The 17,960-nt window shown below is 41.6% G+C and overlaps 1 protein-coding gene across 2 annotated transcripts in view; it reads right to left on the reverse strand.

The window, feature by feature from the left end:
- The window catches only part of ARFGEF1 (ADP ribosylation factor guanine nucleotide exchange factor 1), a 456,734-nt gene that overhangs the window by 198,646 nt on the left and 240,128 nt on the right, over positions 1–17,960 (reverse strand). For both annotated transcript variants that reach the window (XM_030215298.1, XM_030215307.1), the window contains exon 22: positions 2,910–3,060. In XM_030215298.1, coding sequence (XP_030071158.1) covers positions 2,910–3,060 — 151 coding nt within the window. The remainder of the gene's footprint in view (positions 1–2,909; positions 3,061–17,960) is intronic.

Genomic DNA, 17,960 nt, shown 5'->3' on the forward strand with positions numbered 1-17,960 from the left:
ATATGAGGAAGGAGGAAGTGGTATGTGTGTTTTCTTTTTCACAACATACCGCTGCCATTTCTGAATCTATACATATGAACTGGCCAGTTTTGGTTGTACACTCTTCTTTGCAAAATTACCCTAAAACAGCATTACTGTGACATCGCAATTTGTGGGAAATATTGGCAAATATCTCAATATTACTGGACTCAAATCCTGGTCACTTTAAATGTGACCAATGTATTTATTGTGAATATGTCTGGAAGATGACAGTGATACTGATCCTTTCTATATAAATTTTACTGCACAGATGTTTTATGCAACATTAGCATTCCATGGGAATATTGTACATGCGAATATGTAATTATGTAAAAAAAAATTTCAGTTTTCATTATAAGCTTACCGTTCGTAACTATACACATCATAGCATATCCTTCCAATATAATATTTCATTCATATGCTTTGTACGTTTAGTCCCTATTCTATTCATTATTTATATGTATTCTATTGTACGCACTGATCTTGCAATATTTAGCACTTTATGAGAACATTGTATATGTGAACACATTTTTTGACGTTTAGCAAATGATGTTATTCCCACATTTTATCTTTTGATTTTGTTTTTTATCATATGTTATTGCTTACTGTGGTCTTTTATCATATATGTTTTATGTTTTTACTTAATTTTTCTTTATTTGCATATGTATGTTTTATAGACTCCTGATGCAGGCCTGACGGCCGAAACACAACAGCTGTGTCCAGTCTTTTCACCAATAAACAGGCTTTTTAAGATTCTTGTCTCCAGGATTTGAATTTCCGTGGTCAAACATCCCACTCTCACTTATACTTGACCAAACACGATGGAGCATAAAAATCCATATAGCAGAACATTTGCGTGGCTTGCGTACCCATAAACAGTAAGCTCCTTTGACTTCTCTTTGTGAACAATACGGTCATATCTTCAGTTTGCTGTACTCTTACATATTCATGCACCACGTGGCAGGGATGTATCCAAGAGGCTATTATCTAAGGAACAGTGCTTCATTTATCTGTGGAATGCCATTGCCACGTTGGGTTTAAATAAAGAACTGGAATTGATCATTTAATGACTCCTGGTGAGGAACACTTGTGCAATTTAATGTCGTCTTCTTCCTTTTAAATTCCAGCATGGTGGATTTTGGGCGTCTTATGGCAGTTACTCTGAGTGACTTTTGTTGGAGTTCTCCTAGTAAGCGACCATGTATTTGACATTTTTGAGAATTGTTTTTGATTTAGTTATGCAGTTAGTTTTTATGTGTTAGATATCAGTTAGTTTTCGGTTGGTAGATCAAATTCAGTTTATCCATATGTTTTATTTTCAGATTTCTTCCTTCCTGAAGAAGCGCAAAGTGAAATCACATCTGAGTCGAGGGAATGTCATGTTTTTCAGTAATTTTGCAGCAGTTTTGAACTAGCTGCTGACTTTATGATCCCTTTTCATAAATTGGATTTGTACATCAAGCAATTGGAATGTCAGCAAACACTTCACCGGATAAGGGAGATTGCAACAGATAAGTGGATTGTTTTTCATTTTCAAAGATCTAGCTGTGAACTGTTACGGATTGTTAGGCTCTACTTCATCTGATTCATTATTAAGATTGCTAGAAATGACTTGGGGCCCTGTTTACTAAGTCGCGCTGTAGGCGTGCTAACTTTTTAGCTCACACTAAAAATTAGCATCTGCTAACGATAAGAGACACCCATAGGAATATAATGGGTGTCTCTATCGTTAGTGCATGCCAACTTTTAGCACAGGCTAAAAAGTTAGTGCACCTACAGAATGGCTTAGTAAACAGGGCCCTTGATTTTTTATTTGACAAATGGGTATATTGAATAAATTTTGACCTTATCTGTAAATATGATGCCTTAGCCAGTCTGGTGATGTGACCATTTACTCATTGGTCCGTATGTAACATATGATGTGTGATGAAGGTTCCAAATCCTGTTTTCACTTGTTTGACAATATAGGTGATATCACTGGTGAACTGAGCACATCGCATCATAAATTTATATATATTATCATTATTTATACTTTTATTATGGCCATGCTTTGGGGGAAAAACACCCTTTTCCTGAATTCATTCTTCTGCTGTTCATGTTATACTCTTAATGTGTATCCATCTGATATCTCTTTTCTTCTTTTTAATTCCCTACTGAACTGTTAATTTACTTACTTTTAGATCAAGTTAACAAAAGTAGGGTTGAATACTTAATGTATAATTAATGTGATTTATGTGTTAACTTTTTAGCATTCATTTATACATTTAACTGCAGTGTTCTCCCCAGGATCTTTATAATGAGGGTGATACCAGCCACTCTGATTTTATTGACCACCCAGCAAGGAAGAAAACCGGCCAATCTAAGTGCTGGTTTTCTGCTGTTGCTGTTCACTACCAGGTCATGCCCTACTCCTTCCTCCTATGACCTGGCATTTGTCTCTTTTCCCTTCCCTCAAACAGCTCAAACAATTACCATAAGCAATTAATGTTGCAATTAAAAATGTTAATCACAATTAATTGAGCAATTGAAATTTTTACTCAATGTGTAGCCTCATACAAATGAAATATGACAAATTAAATATGAATAATGCTTTGGTACATAATATCTTTAAACTTTTATCTCTGAATTAACTTTTTTTTTTTTTTTAAACATATTTTATTAAAGATTTTATGTAAATTTTACACCAATATGGAGACATCACTGCTCATACAGTCACACAAGGAATATCTTACTACTGAAAAACATCATGTATCCTATCTTACCAACATTATATAATTCCTTCTTCACATTTGTCTCATCCTTCCCTCCCTCTGAATTAACTTATTAACCAAAACAAGCAAAATCACACTGGAGACTACAGAATTGTTAACATTCAGGGAAAAAAAACTCACCTAGTCCCAGACCCACAAATTCATCAGGTGCCTGGTCCTTTGTTCCAGTAATTGAGCCTTCCCTGCCTCTAACGGTTCCAGAAATGTATCGGGGCTTTACTCCAGTGCCTATTAACTGTGCCAGTTCAAGCTGACTGATGCACTTCAGAATCTGAATTACAGAAAAGTGAAAGATGAGTTTCAAAGCATTTTCTCTATATTTTTTATTTAATATGAAATTACTTACAGGCATGTCTCAATCCAGTGCTTCAGATGATTTAGTCACAGAACTAAAAGCCAATCCAATTTCTAATAGTTATTTTGTGCTTGTATGTTTGATAGCAAATTTAATATGTGACTCACTAATTAAAAAGACCTGAACTGCATACACTAGCAAAGAAAGAAGTTTGGAATATGCATTTGTTAGTGTGCTTTAAAATGTTTAGTGCATAGTAAATTGATCCAATGTGCATTTAACATATGAATTAAGGCATGTTAAGTTCATTGTCACTGATTTGAACAGGGGTTCTCAGTCTAGTCCTCAGGACATACCTACATAAGTACATAAGTAATGCCATACTGGGAAAAGACTAAGGGTCCATCGAGCTCAGCATCCTGTCCACGACAGCGGCCAATCCAGGCCAAGGGCACCTGGCAAGCTTCCCAACGTACAAACATTCTATACATGTTATTCCCGGAACTGTGGATTTTTCCCAAGTCCATTTAGTAGCAGTATAGTAGCCAGTCAGGTTTAAAGGATATCCACAATGAATATGTATGAGATACATTTTCATGCAGTACCTCCATTCTATGCACATCTGTTCCATGCATATTCATTGTGGTCATTGTGGGTTTCTAGAAAACCTCACTGGCTAGGTGTGTCCCAAGGCTGAGAACCACTGCACTAGAAACAGCTATTAATACAAATGTATGAAATAAACCAATGATCTCTCGGCGTGTTACTCTGTGCAAATTATTGAACTTGCTGTTAAAGGGATCATTAAATAATAATTTGTACATGTAAAAGGATTGTAATTACTGAAGTGAATGGGCCAGAATATTTTAAAGAGAGGCACATATACAGGGATAATGGAAGCATTTTTACGTAGCAAGACAAGAGCATTAGAGGTGGCTCAAAGGAATCTATCTGTTTTCTGGTGAGGGTGAATGGATGGGGCTTATGTATTAGATAAATATTAAAGCAGATACTGGTTCGAAAAATAGGAAATATATTGACAGAGAAGGAGCTAAAGAGATTTCTGTAAAAAGTTGTTTTTAGGGTTTGGCAGAAAGAGAGTAATCTCAGTGCTATATAGAGGCTGCTTGTGCTGGACAAAGAGGGTTTAAGGAAGCTAAAGAGATTTTTGTCAGAGGACTGAAATCCTAAGAGTTAAATCTACTGTGGCATTTATTTGGATTTTTCCTGGAATGAAGGGAAGGAAATATCATCTGATTATACATTTCTGCACCGGGTGGAGGTACCAGGCACTACACATGTAAGGGACTGACAGAGCTGGCCAAAAGGGGGTTCCTGCCAGGTAGGATGTTGGACCCAGGGACGCTCCTGAAGGGGTTGTACACCAGGAAAAAACTCAAACAAAAATTTTGCATTGTGCACATCACTAGAAAAAAAACACAAAATACTCCTACATAAAGAAAAATTTATTTTCTCGATTACTATACAGGATAAGGCAACAAAGAGTAACACTCTAGAGTTCTTTTGCTGTTTTCTCAGCAACGACTTGGAATTTCAACATGAAATTGTATAGCTTTGTTGCTATTATCTACCAGGAGTAGCTGAAGGCACTGCGGCATCCTAAGCCATTTTTTGCATCGGCGTAACCCTTTCACCGCCAGCAATCGAGTATCTCCTCCTCTCGTCCCCACCTTTTATTAGTGATAAAGGGTGCCAAAATCCCAGTTCTGCATCTCTCCTTCTCTTTTCCCTCCTCCCCTATCCTGTGGATACCGCACTGCAGGCAGAAGCAGGGAGGAAAGTGAAGACAGAGGGAGATATGCTAGAACAGGATTTTGGCGCCCTGAGCCAGTGCCTCACTTGGTCCTTGGGTTAAGCTGGCCCTGCTATCTATGTTTATATGCCGAGTGGAATATAATTATGGCAAAGTTACAGATTTTTTTTAGCGTGACCATCCAGTGATTTTCACACATTAAAAACTATTTGTACTGTAGAACTACAATTATTTGTAAAAAAAAAAAAAAAGGGTACCAACTTACTGTTAATGACATCACAGCAACACAGAATTTTGTCTGGGGAGCAACGTTGGCGGCCTATCACAAGCTCCATCAACAGCTGCAAACAACTGACATAAGCACATAAGCACTGCCACGCTGGGAAAAGACCAAAGGTCCATCAAGCCCAGCACTCTGTCTTTGACAGCGGCCAATCCAGGCCCCAAGAACCTGGCAAACACCCCCAAATTTAATAACGATCAATGGACTTTTCCTTCAGAAATCTGTCCAGACCCCCTTTAAACTCAGCAAGGCCAGCTGCCATCACTACCTTCTCCGGCAATGAGTTCCAGAGTCTAACTACTGAGTAAATAAAAACTTTCTCTGATTTGTTTTAAACCTACCACATTCTAATTTCATCTTGGGTCCCCTGCTTCTATTATTGTTAGAAAGCGTAAACAAACGCTTCACATCTGTCCGCTCTATCCCGCTCATTATTTTGTAAACCTCTATCATATCACCTCTCAGCCGCCTTCTCTCCAGGCTAAAGAGTCCTAGCCGTCTTAACCTCTCCTCATAAGGTAGTCGTCCCATCCCTTTTATCATTTTTGTCGCCCTTCTCTGCACCTTCTCCAATTCCTTTATATCTTTTTTGAGATGAGGTGACCAGAACTGAACACAATACTCCAGGTGCGGTCGCACCATGGAGCGATATAACGGCATTATAACATCCTCATGTTTGGTTTCCATCCCTTTTCTAATAATACTCAACATTCTGTTCGCCTTCTTAGCTGCCGCAGCACATTGAGCTGAAGATTTCAACGTCTTATCCACGATGACTCCCAGATCCCTTTCTCGGTCCGTAACCTTGCATAACATAGCTGTAATTCGGGTTCCTCCTTCCCACATGCATCACTTTGCACTTGTCAACGTTGAACTTCATCTGCCATTTGGACGCCCAATCCCCCAGTCTCACGAGGTCTTCTTGTAATTTTTCACTCTCCTCCCGCGATGAGACGACCCTGGATAATTTTGTGTCATCTGCGAATTTAATTACCTCATTAGTTACTCCCATCTCGAGGTCATTTATAAATATGTTAAAAAGCAGCGGTCCCAGCACAGACCCCTGAGGGACCCCACTAACCACCCTTCTCCATCGAGAATAATGGCCATTTAACCCTATTCTCTGCTCCCTATCCTTTAACCAGCTGTTCCATAATAATACACTGCCTCCAATCCCGTGACTCTCCAGTTTCCTTTGGAGTCTTTCATGAGGCACTTTGTCAAACGCCTTCTGAAAATCTAGATATACAATATCCACCGGCTCCCCTCTGTCCACGTTTGTTCACCCCCTCGAAAAAATGCAGTAGATTTGTGAGGCAAGACTTCCCTTCACTAAAACCGTGATGACTTTGTCTCAGTAGCCCATGCTTTTGTATGTGCTCTGTAATTTTATTCTTAATAATAGCCTCCACCATTTTTCCCGGCACAGACGTCAGACTCACCGGTCTATAATTTCCCGGATCGCCTCTGGAACCCTTTTTAAAAATCGGCGTTACATTGGCCACCCTCCAATCTTCCGGTACCACACCTGTTTTTAGGGATAAATTGCATATTACTAACAGTAGCTCCACAAGTTCATTTTTCAGCTCTATTAATACTCTGGGATGAATACCATCCGGTCCCGGTGATTTACTACTTTTCAGTTTGCAGAACTGCCCCATTACATCCTCCAAGTTTACAGTGAAATCATTTAGTCTTTCTGACTCGTCTGCTTCAAATACCTTTTCCGGCACCGGTATCCCTCCCAAATCCTCCTTGGTGAAGACCGAAGCAAAGAATTAATTCAATTTCTCCGCTACGGCTTTGTCTTCCCTGATCGCCTCTTCAACACCACAGTTGTCCAGCGGCCCTACCCATTCTTTAGCCGGCTTCCTGCTTTTAATATACCTAAAAAAATGTTTGCTATGTGTTTTTGCTTCTAACGCTAACTTTTTTTCAAAGTCCTTCTTAGCCCTCCTTATCTCCTTTTTGCATTCGGTTTAACATTCCTTATGTTTTATCTTATTGTCTTCAGTCTGTTCCCTTCTCCATTTTCTGAAGGATTGTTTTTTGGCCCTAATAGCTTCCTTTACCTTACCGTTTAGCCACGCCAGCTGACGTTTGGTCTTTTTTCCTCTTTTTCTAATACGCGGAATATATTTGTCCTGTACTTCTAGGATGATGTTTTTGAACAGAATCTACGCCTGATTCAAGTTTTTTACCCTTTCAGCTGCTCCCTTCAGTCTTTTTTTCACCGTTCTTCTCATTTTATCGTAATCTCCTTTTCTAAAGTTAAACGCTAGTGTATTTGATTTCCTGAGTTCACTTACTTCGCAGCCAATATCACTGTTATCAAGTGGCCCTCGCACCATTACCCCCTGCACCAGATCATGAGCTCCACTAATGATTAAGTCTAGTATTTTTCCTTCTCTTGTCGGCTCCTGAACCAACTGTTCCATGAAGCCGTCCTTGATTTCATCAAGAAATTTCACCTCCCTTGCGTGTACCCATGTTTCATTCACCCAGTCTATATCCGGATAATTGAAGTCACCCACTAATATTACATTTCCCTTTTTATTCACTTCCCTAATTTTCCTTGTCATTGCTGCGTCCGTCTGCTCATCTTGGCCAGGCGGACAGTAGTACACTCCTATCACCGTCCTTTTCCCCTTTTCATGTGGAATTTCAATCCACAAAGATTCCAATAGATGTTTTGTCTCCTGCAATATCTGCAGCCTATCTGAGTCAAGGTTCTCATTTACATACAGTGCTACCCCTCCTCCAATCCTATCCTCCCTATCGCTACAATATAATTTGTAGCCTTGTATGACTGTGTCCCATTGGTTATCTTCCTTCCACCAAGTCTCAGAGATGCCTATAATATCCAGTTTTTCATTGTGTGCAATGTACTCCAGCTCTCCCCTCTTTTGCCTCAGACTCCTGGCATTTGCATATAGACATTTCAATGTATGCGTGTTGTTCCGTATTTTATTACGTTTAAATACATGGCATTATTAATATGTTGTCTTCTGTCTGGTCATTATTGATTTTATTTAAGGCTATCTGATCCTCTATGATTTCTTTGTTATCCTTACTCACAAGTAATCCTATTTTCCCTATCTGGGTGATATCCTCAGAAGATACCTTCTCCTGAACCATGCGCTTTTGAGCGACTGTCAGCCTTCCCCCGTTTCTAGTTTAAAAGCTGCTTTATTTCCTTTTTAAAAGTTGACGCCAGCAGCCTGGTCCCACCCTGGTTAAGGTGAAGCCCATCAGATCGGAATAGGCTCTCCCTTCCCCAGAATGCTGACCAGTTCCTGATAAATCCAAAACCCTCCTCCCCACACCATCATCTCAACCACGCATTGAGACTCCGGAACAGGTAGTATTTCAGAAAATGCTACGCTAGAGGATCTGGATTTGAGCTTCCTTTCTAAAAGCCTAAATTTAGCTTCCAGAACCTCTCTCCCACATTTTCCTACGTCATCGGTACCCACGTGTACCAAGACGGCCGGTTCCTCCCCAGCACTATCTAAGATCTTGTCTAGGTGCCACGTAAGGTCCGCCACCTTTGCACCAGGCAGGCAAGTCACCAGGTGATCCTCACGTCCACCAGCCACCCAGCTATCTATAATTTCTCGCTAAAATTCAATGCAGTTGCTGAGGAAACAGCAAAAAAACTCTAGGGGGTTACTTTTTTTTGCCTCACTGTCAGGTTTGTGACCGTTTCCTTGTCTGTGCTCACCTCGCCCTCTGGTGGCCAGACCTGGTGGCTGCAATGGACTGTCTGTTTACTGTCACCCGTTCCAGACTTCAGCCCAGTTCAGTCCAGATCTTCCGGGCTGCCAGAATTGCTTTCCTTGTTTGTACCTGAACAGTAAGCTGAAGCCATGAGCTCGCCAGACAAGACCGAGCTGTCCAACCTGGCTCAGGTTCTACATCAGCAGCAGGCTCAACTAACCCCGCGTGTCCAACGTTATGCAGGATGTCTGCAACCAGCTACCGGTGCTCCAGCAACAGGTTGCCGTGGCTCCTCCGTGCCTTAGGGCAGAGGCTTCCACTGCACAGTTGCGGCTTCCAGAACCTCCCCGGTTCGATGGCACCCCTTCAGTATGCCAGGATTTTCTCAACCAGTGCCAGATCCTGTTCAAGCTGCAACCAGAGGCTTTCCCATCCGATAAAGTAAAGGTGACCTACATCATCTCCCTGCTTTCCGGTGCTGCCCTGGTCGTCCCCGCTAAGGGAGCAGCAGAGTCCAGTTCTGGTGGACCTTGATGAGTTTCTGGCGGCAGTTCCAGATGGTATTCAACGTGCCTGTCCGGCCTTCTTCTGCCTCTGGGGAGCTACTGCGGATCCAGCAGGGCTCCGGGTCGGTCGGGGCGTATGCTGTCCGGTTCCGTACCTTGGCCGCAGAACTCCGGTGGAACCAGGAAGCCTTCTCAGCCATTTTCTGGCAAGGGTTGAACGGCCAAATAAAGGACAAATTGGCTGGTAGAGAGATTCCCGCCACCTTGGACACCCTTCATTGCACTCTGCACCAGGGTTGATATCCGGTTCCAGGAGCGAGTCCAGGAGAGGGCTATGCAGTTGGCGGTGCAGAGAACCAGGGGCCGCTTCCGTCACCCACAGACGCCTAGGTTCCTCGAAGAGGGTTCGGGGGGAGCCAAAGGGGAACCCATGGTAGTGGGGTGGCATCGCTTGTCCAAGCAGGAGAGGGCCCATTGTTTCAGGAATTGGTTATGCCTGTATTGTGGGCAGGCCGGCCATTTCTTGGGCACCTGCCCAAATAAGCCTTCAGCATCGGGAAACGCTCTGGCCCAAGCCCCGTGAAGGGAGTGGCTCTGGGTTGGCTGTCATCCCTTCCCAACACCCTGCTCTCTGTTCCCGTCCTGCTCCGTGGAGAAGGGGTCGAGATCCAGACGCGGGCCTTGCTGGATTCTAGGGCCGGCGGGAACTTCACTGATGCCGAGTTCCTGTTGCAGTTGTGTGTTTCCTGCTGGTATCCAGTTCCTGCCCAGTCCGGTAAGTCCTGCCGGCCGCCTGCACCCAGGGGCTCAACTCCTGGGGAAGGGTGGTCAAGTGCAGGTGAAGCCTTGCTCCAGTCCTGTGTACCAGACCCTGGATTGTTGCCTGACTACGCGCTGTGTTGCTGCCGCCTATACCTCGGACTGTTTCTCTGACTATTCGCTGCGCTGCTGATTCCTTTACTCCTGGACGGTGTCTGCTCTCCCTGCCTGTCAGGTCAGTGGCCGTGCAACCCCGCCGGTTCTGGAAGTCCTGGTGGCCGCCTGCACCTGGGGGCTCAACTCCCGGGGAACAGCGGTCGCTTCCCAGGTGAAGCTAGGGGTTGTCTGGCTGCCTGACCGAGTGCGGTGTCACTCCATCTTCGCCGTGCTCAGTCGGGGCACAAGGGTTCACATTCCCACACTCACTTTGTACCATACAACTTTGTTTGTAACTTTGCAGACCCTCACCGCAGTGCATAGAGCTAAGCCACAACATGACTGTGCCCTCACACCATTCCTTCCTCTAAGGTTCTTTTTTCTGGAGCACAGCCCCAGTGGGTGAATTTTATGCCAAAAATTAGGTCATGCTGGAAGAAGGGGACTATGGAGGCTGGGCAAATCAGTAGCATAAAAGCCAATTAAGCGCTGCAGACTTCCTCCTTCATGGAAGCAAACACTAAAAGAACGCACACCCTCCTTGGGGAAAAAAAGTGCAATGCAACTGCAATTGCCAGATAAAAACACAATTTTATCTGGCAACAAGAAACTTCTCAGACCATTCAAAACAAAAAGATAGAAAAGAGAGTAGGGTTAAATGGTCAGTATTCTGAATAGAGAATGAGAAGCCTGGGCACCACACCAAACTACTCTCCAGATGGTTAATGTGACCTCCCTGTCCCAGTTGGAAATTGGTGTACCCACAGAGTGCTTTACCTCCTGGAGGGACAGATAACCCTCACCTCAAGAAAAGTTCTATATACCCTAATTATTTAACAACTAACAACTCTGGTTATACCCAGTAAGAATCCTGAAAGGTAACTTTAAAACAATACAGGAACGCAAGACCTTTGAAGTCAGAATGATTGTATTTTGACACCCAACAGACAGGACTTAACAAGGATCTGGGTTTTCTAGCCCATTATAAACCATAAAGTTGTATTTCTCTGTTTATCACCCTCCTCTCACCTACCCACACCCATCCTGTTAGACTATCAATGAAATGCTTTGATGTCCCCATGCATACCTCCTACCCACCACCACCCTGTTAGACTGTCAATGAAATGCTTGGATGCTTCACTTATATATACTATCAGCTACCACATTTGCTTATTTCCGATCTGACGAAGAAGGGCATCCTTCGAAAGCTAATCAAGAAATGTATTAAGTTATGTCCAATAAAAAAAGGTATCATCTTATTTTCTTTTCCATGTTTTATTTTGTTTGATTTCTATTGATAACATTTCTACATTTGTCTGTTCATCCTGACCAGGTGGATGTTAGTACACTCCAATCACCACCCTTTTCCCCTTTACACATGGAACGTTAATATATAGGGATTCCAAGATGTGTTTTGTTACCTGCAGAATTTTCAATCTATTTGATTCAAGGTCCTCCATTACATACAATGCTACCCTCTTCACCAGTTCAATCCACCCTATCACTAAGATTTAATTTGTACCCTGGTATGACAAGTGTCCCACCAGGTCTCAGAGATGCCTATTATATGTAATTTTTCATTTAGTGCAATATATTCTAACTCGCCCATCTTATTTCTTAGGCTTCTGGCATTCGCATATAGACATTTAGGCAATTATTCTCAATTATTAATGAACTCTCTGGAAGGAAGATGCCTGCTAATAAAGTCACAATTTCCTTCCTTAGACTCATTGGGTGATTGAGTCAAAAATAAATGCGTTAAGAGCTAATTTTACTAACAATATTGGAGTCTCTGATTATGTCTGGGACACAGGTGTAGATACCGCCTTGACGGTCAAAATGAGTTCATATGAACCATGCATAGGCTCCTCTATACCAACCAAAACCAACCACAGTGTAATAAACTCCCAAGACGGGAGAAAAACACTGTAGCAAAAAAAAAAAAAAAAAAAAACGGAAGGTGTAGAATCCCAAAATTTACACAAAATATTGCAAAAATGAAGTCACAGGTTAGCACCAAATATATGTCCAAAAACGGACTGAAAATACTTTTAAATACTACCAATACTGTGGAAAAGAGTACTTGAAATCCAGATTTAGTCACTTAGCTTCTTTCATTGGCGGGGTAACCTATGGTCCCTGTGCCACCGAAGAGCCGTTCATTTCCATCATATCCCAGACCCAAGAACCTTGACCAATCCCCGACAGCGGGATCCCCTGTTTAGTTACTGCATCAGGGGGGAATATCCACCATTACTGTCAGTCCTTCACAGCATGAAATTAAACCAGAATTCTATCAAGAACGGAACCTCCCCTCATTATTGGGGGACCAATCAGCAATCAGAACAAGGGGCTGACACTCGATAGAAAGCTTCCTATTCTATGGGGCCATTAAGACCTCTGGGAAATGTATTGTAATTTAAATATCCATTTTTGTTCTTTCTGGTGGAGGCAATGTGAAATATCGCCACAGCGTCCTTTTTTTTTTTTTTTAGTTGTTCAATCACTACACAGCGTAGTTGGTCAAATGTATGTTGTAGTAAGTCACAATGTTTTGCTAGTGGCATATGAAGATTTTTAGTATTAATATTATGTTTGTGTTCTATCAGGTGAGTTCTCAACATCCGCTTCATTTGTCCAATGTATCTTCTGCCACATGGGCATGTTATCATGTAAATTACTGCTCTGGAGCAACAATCCGTTGATCCCTTAATCCAAACCCACTCATTACTAACATTGTCCCAAAAAGACTCATCCATAATATCGCATTAAGTACAATGACCATACTTCCGGTGCCCTAAACGTTGAGTTGATCTATCAGACCAAATGTCAGAATGGCATAGAAGATCTGCCAAATTAGAACGTCTTGAATACGAAATCATGTATCTTCTTCACCTTCCGTTTTTTTGCTACAGTGTTTTTCTTCCATCTTGAGAGTTTTTTACACTGTGGTTGGGTTTGGTTGGGGTAGAGGAGCCTATGATGAGGAGTTTGCTAAAGGGTTTAGCCATTAATGAAGGCACCTTAAACTCGTGAGGCTCCACTTGTTTAACTATATATCTCAAGTTCGTTAGGAACATCTGCAATTCTGAAGTCCAGAGTTTATACAGATTGAACGGGAGCTTGTTAAGTGAAGTTTCTATTTTGTAGCTCCTGTAGCTCTATAGGGAAATTGTGAGTATTATAAGGCGTACCATCCTGGACCACCCAGTTTATGTGTACCACAGAACCAAACTGAATTAAGCCAAATTAACACGGAGCTGCTGCCTAAATAGTATAGATTTAACACAGCAGTTTCCATTCTGCCTGTTTATGTGAAAGACCACAGACTGCATGTTTATTCCCCTACTGTGTATTGCCTCAACACAGCCTGAGATCTCACACTTGAAGATATCCATAGATAAAGGCTATATAGAAGTGGAAGTTACAGAACTGGACTCTCTCCTACTATGTCAGAGACAGTGCGCCTTGGATACACATGTGGGATTGCTTGCCTGATTTGACCTGCCAGCACTGATGGGCTCAAATGGAACCAATCACAGAGACTGTTTCTAAACTCTGGATAAATGACACTGATACTGAAATTTATTAACTGCTTTGCTGAGGCAAAAGAAGTTTAAAAAAATGAACAGAAACCATGTCTTGATTTCACAGACACTTTAATTCAACACAGCAGGTCTACCAATAAAATGCCTGATATGGACCATGTTTTGGCCTGGCAAGGGGCTACATCAAGGGCATATTAAAGAATACAATTTCAAAAACATAAATATCATCCAGAATATATAAATAAAAGGATAACAATGAAGTACCTAACAGTATGACATACAAAAGACATTAAAACAAGAATATTAAATCAAATATAACAGAAACTCTTCAAAGGGCTACAAAACACAAAAAAATAAAATCTCAAAGATCATATAGAACGCTTGTATGTAAATATCGCAAGCAGACAGCCGACAAAATAAACTTCTTTTTTAAATAAAATTGGTTAACTCACCCGGCAGTTCTCTAAAAGACCAAATATTTATGTGTTTTGCAGCTCTTAACATTATACTGTGAGCTACTGTGAATACTTTGTAACTTGTTATTTTTGAGAAATGTTCAAATTATTTTGAATCATTGACCTTTTATTTATATACAGTGGTGGAAATAAGTATTTGATCCCTTGCTGATTTTGTAAGTTTGCCCACTGACAAAGACATGAGCAGCCCATAATTGAAGGGTAGGTTATTGGTAACAGTGAGAGATAGCACATCACAAATTAAATCCGGAAAATCACATTGTGGAAAGTATATGAATTTATTTGCATTCTGCAGAGGGAAATAAGTATTTGATCCCCCACCAACCAGTAAGAGATCTGGCCCCTACAGACAAGGTAGATGCTCCAAATCAACTCGTTACCTGCATGACAGACAGCTGTCGGCAATGGTCACCTGTATGAAAGACACCTGTCCACAGACTCAGTGAATCAGTCAGACTCTAACCTCTACAAAATGGCCAAGAGCAAGGAGCTGTCTAAGGATGTCAGGGACAAGATCATACACCTGCACAAGGCTGGAATGGGCTACAAAACCATCAGTAAGACGCTGGGCGAGAAGGAGACAACTGTTGGTGCCATAGTAAGAAAATGGAAGAAGTACAAAATGACTGTCAATCGACAAAGATCTGGGGCTCCACGCAAAATCTCACCTCGTGGGGTATCCTTGATCATGAGGAAGGTTAGAAATCAGCCTACAACTACAAGGGGGGAACTTGTCAATGATCTCAAGGCAGCTGGGACCACTGTCACCACGAAAACCATTGGTAACACATTACGACATAACGGATTGCAATCCTGCAGTGCCCGCAAGGTCCCCCTGCTCCGGAAGGCACATGTGACGGCCCGTCTGAAGTTTGCCAGTGAACACCTGGATGATGCCGAGAGTGATTGGGAGAAGGTGCTGTGGTCAGATGAGACAAAAATTGAGCTCTTTGGCATGAACTCAACTCGCCGTGTTTGGAGGAAGAGAAATGCTGCCTATGACCCAAAGAACACCGTCCCCACTGTCAAGCATGGAGGTGGAAATGTTATGTTTTGGGGGTGTTTCTCTGCTAAGGGCACAGGACTACTTCACCGCATCAATGGGAGAATGGATGGGGCCATGTACCGTACAATTCTGAGTGACAACCTCCTTCCCTCCGCCAGGGCCTTAAAAATGGGTCGTGGCTGGGTCTTCCAGCACGACAATGACCCAAAACATACAGCCAAGGCAACAAAGGAGTGGCTCAGGAAGAAGCACATTAGGGTCATGGAGTGGCCTAGCCAGTCACCAGACCTTAATCCCATTGAAAACTTATGGAGGGAGCTGAAGCTGCGAGTTGCCAAGCGACAGCCCAGAACTCTTAATGATTTAGAGATGATCTGCAAAGAGGAGTGGACCAAAATTCCTCCTGACATGTGTGCAAACCTCATCATCAACTACAGAAGACGTCTGACCGCTGTGCTTGCCAACAAGGGTTTTGCCACCAAGTATTAGGTCTTGTTTGCCAGAGGGATTAAATACTTATTTCCCTCTGCAGAATGCAAATAAATTCATATACTTTCCACAATGTGATTTTCCGGATTTAATTTGTGATGTGCTATCTCTCACTGTTACCAATAACCTACCCTTCAATTATGGGCTGCTCATGTCTTTGTCAGTGGGCAAACTTACAAAATCAGCAAGGGATCAAATACTTATTTCCACCACTGTATTTTGAATGATATTTATGTTTTTCAAACTGTATTTTCTTTTTCAGTTGTCTCTGACTCAGACATCAATGTAACGTGTCTTTTTCTGAATATCCACACGTCTGTTCACTTCTGCTCACTAAGACCAGGTCAGCTGGAGCCGGTATAAGGAGAGACATTTCAACTACTATCGTGGAACCAGAGAGGTTCCTGGAATCAGAGTTGCCACTAAAAGACCAGATCGGGGTTAGATAGTTCAGTTATATATCTGTGAAGTGCAAGCTAAACCAAATTGGTGATATTGAATTAGCGAACATTAGGTACTTGGTTTTGTTTATCTAAGACCTAATAACTATTAGTGATAGGATTTTCAACAGAGCTATTTCTAGGAATTAGCTTTATTGTTTATGTTGCTATCCTGAATGAACCATTTTTTTTTTCAAAATCATTGATACTTGGTTCTTATTACCAGAGAAAAAAGCAGATAAAGAGCCAAGGAGACAGGGATAGGTGTGATCTTTACTCTGGACATACACGTACTGTTGCTTCTACAGTATGTTTAGATTTTAGCAAAGCCTTTCAAATGGTTCCACACAGAAAACCAAGGGACCTAAAGTAATTAATTGGATTAGAAACTGGTCAAGTAGAAGGCAACAAAGGGAGGTAGTTAACAGAGTTTACTCTCAGGGCATGAGCATTATTAGTGGTATGCCATAGGAATCGGTTCTTTTTAACATTTTTGCAAGTGGATATTGAGGAAGAGATATTTGGTAAAGTCTGATTCTTTGTGGATGGTACCAAAATCTCAAGAGGGCAGACAACATGGATGGTACGGATTATATGAGGATGGATCTAGCAATGCTTGAAGAATGGTCTAGAACTTGGCAGCTAAGATTTAATGTTAAATAATGCAGGGCCATTCATTTGGGCTTTGGGCTACAAAATCCCAAGGGGGTGGTACAGTATAAGGAGTAAAGAAATATTTATTTGCACGAAAGAAGACTGGGATGGGGTGATCATAAGGTGGCCAAACAGGTAGAAAAGGCACAGCATATGCTAGAAGGATGTTTGGGTGCATAGGAAGAAGAATGGCCAACTGGAAAAATGAGGTGGCAGTGCCTTTGTAAAAGCCTCTGGTGAGATATCTTTTTAAAGTACTGTCTACAATTCTGGAGACCAAAACTTCAAAAAGATATAAATAGGATGGGGTCAGTCCAGACGGTGGCTATTAAAATAATCAGTAGTCTGTCATAAAGCATATGGAGAGATAGACTTAAAGAGATATATATATATATATATATATATATATATATATATATATATATATATATATATATAGAAACAAAGGTGGAAGAGAGGAGATCATGATGGAGACATTTAAATATCTCTGTATCATAAATGTACAAGAAGCAGGCTGTTCTAATAGACAGGAAGCTCTGAAACCAGAGGACATAGGATGAAAGTAAAAGGGGACAGAGATCAGGAGTAATCTAAGGAAATATGTCTTTAAAGAAAGGCTTCCCAGTGGAGGTGATGAGGACTGTAGCTCAATTCAAGAAATTCCTTGGTAATGACCAAGTTCTCTTTATTGTTACCCGCACAGAACCTGAATAAGGAAGTTGCGGGATATAAGAATCATTAAAAGATAAGAAAGTATGGGAGAGGCACAGAAGATCTTTAAAGGCCAATTCTCTCAGTGGAGGAGGGTGAATAGTAGAGTGCCCCAGGGATCTATACTGGGAGCGGTGTTATTTAACATATTTATTAATGATCTGGAAATGGGAACGATGCACGAGGTAATTGCAGACGACTCAAAAATATTCAAATTTTTTAAAACTCAAGCAGATTGTGAAAAATTTCAGGAAGATCTTAGGAACTTGGAAGACTGGGCATCCAAATGGCAGATAAGATTTAATGTGGAGAAATGCAAAGTGATGCACATTGCGAAGAATAATCCAAATCATT

Source organism: Microcaecilia unicolor, chromosome 1, assembly GCF_901765095.1.
Source record: "Microcaecilia unicolor chromosome 1, aMicUni1.1, whole genome shotgun sequence".
NCBI classification, from domain to species: Eukaryota; Metazoa; Chordata; class Amphibia; order Gymnophiona; family Siphonopidae; genus Microcaecilia; species Microcaecilia unicolor.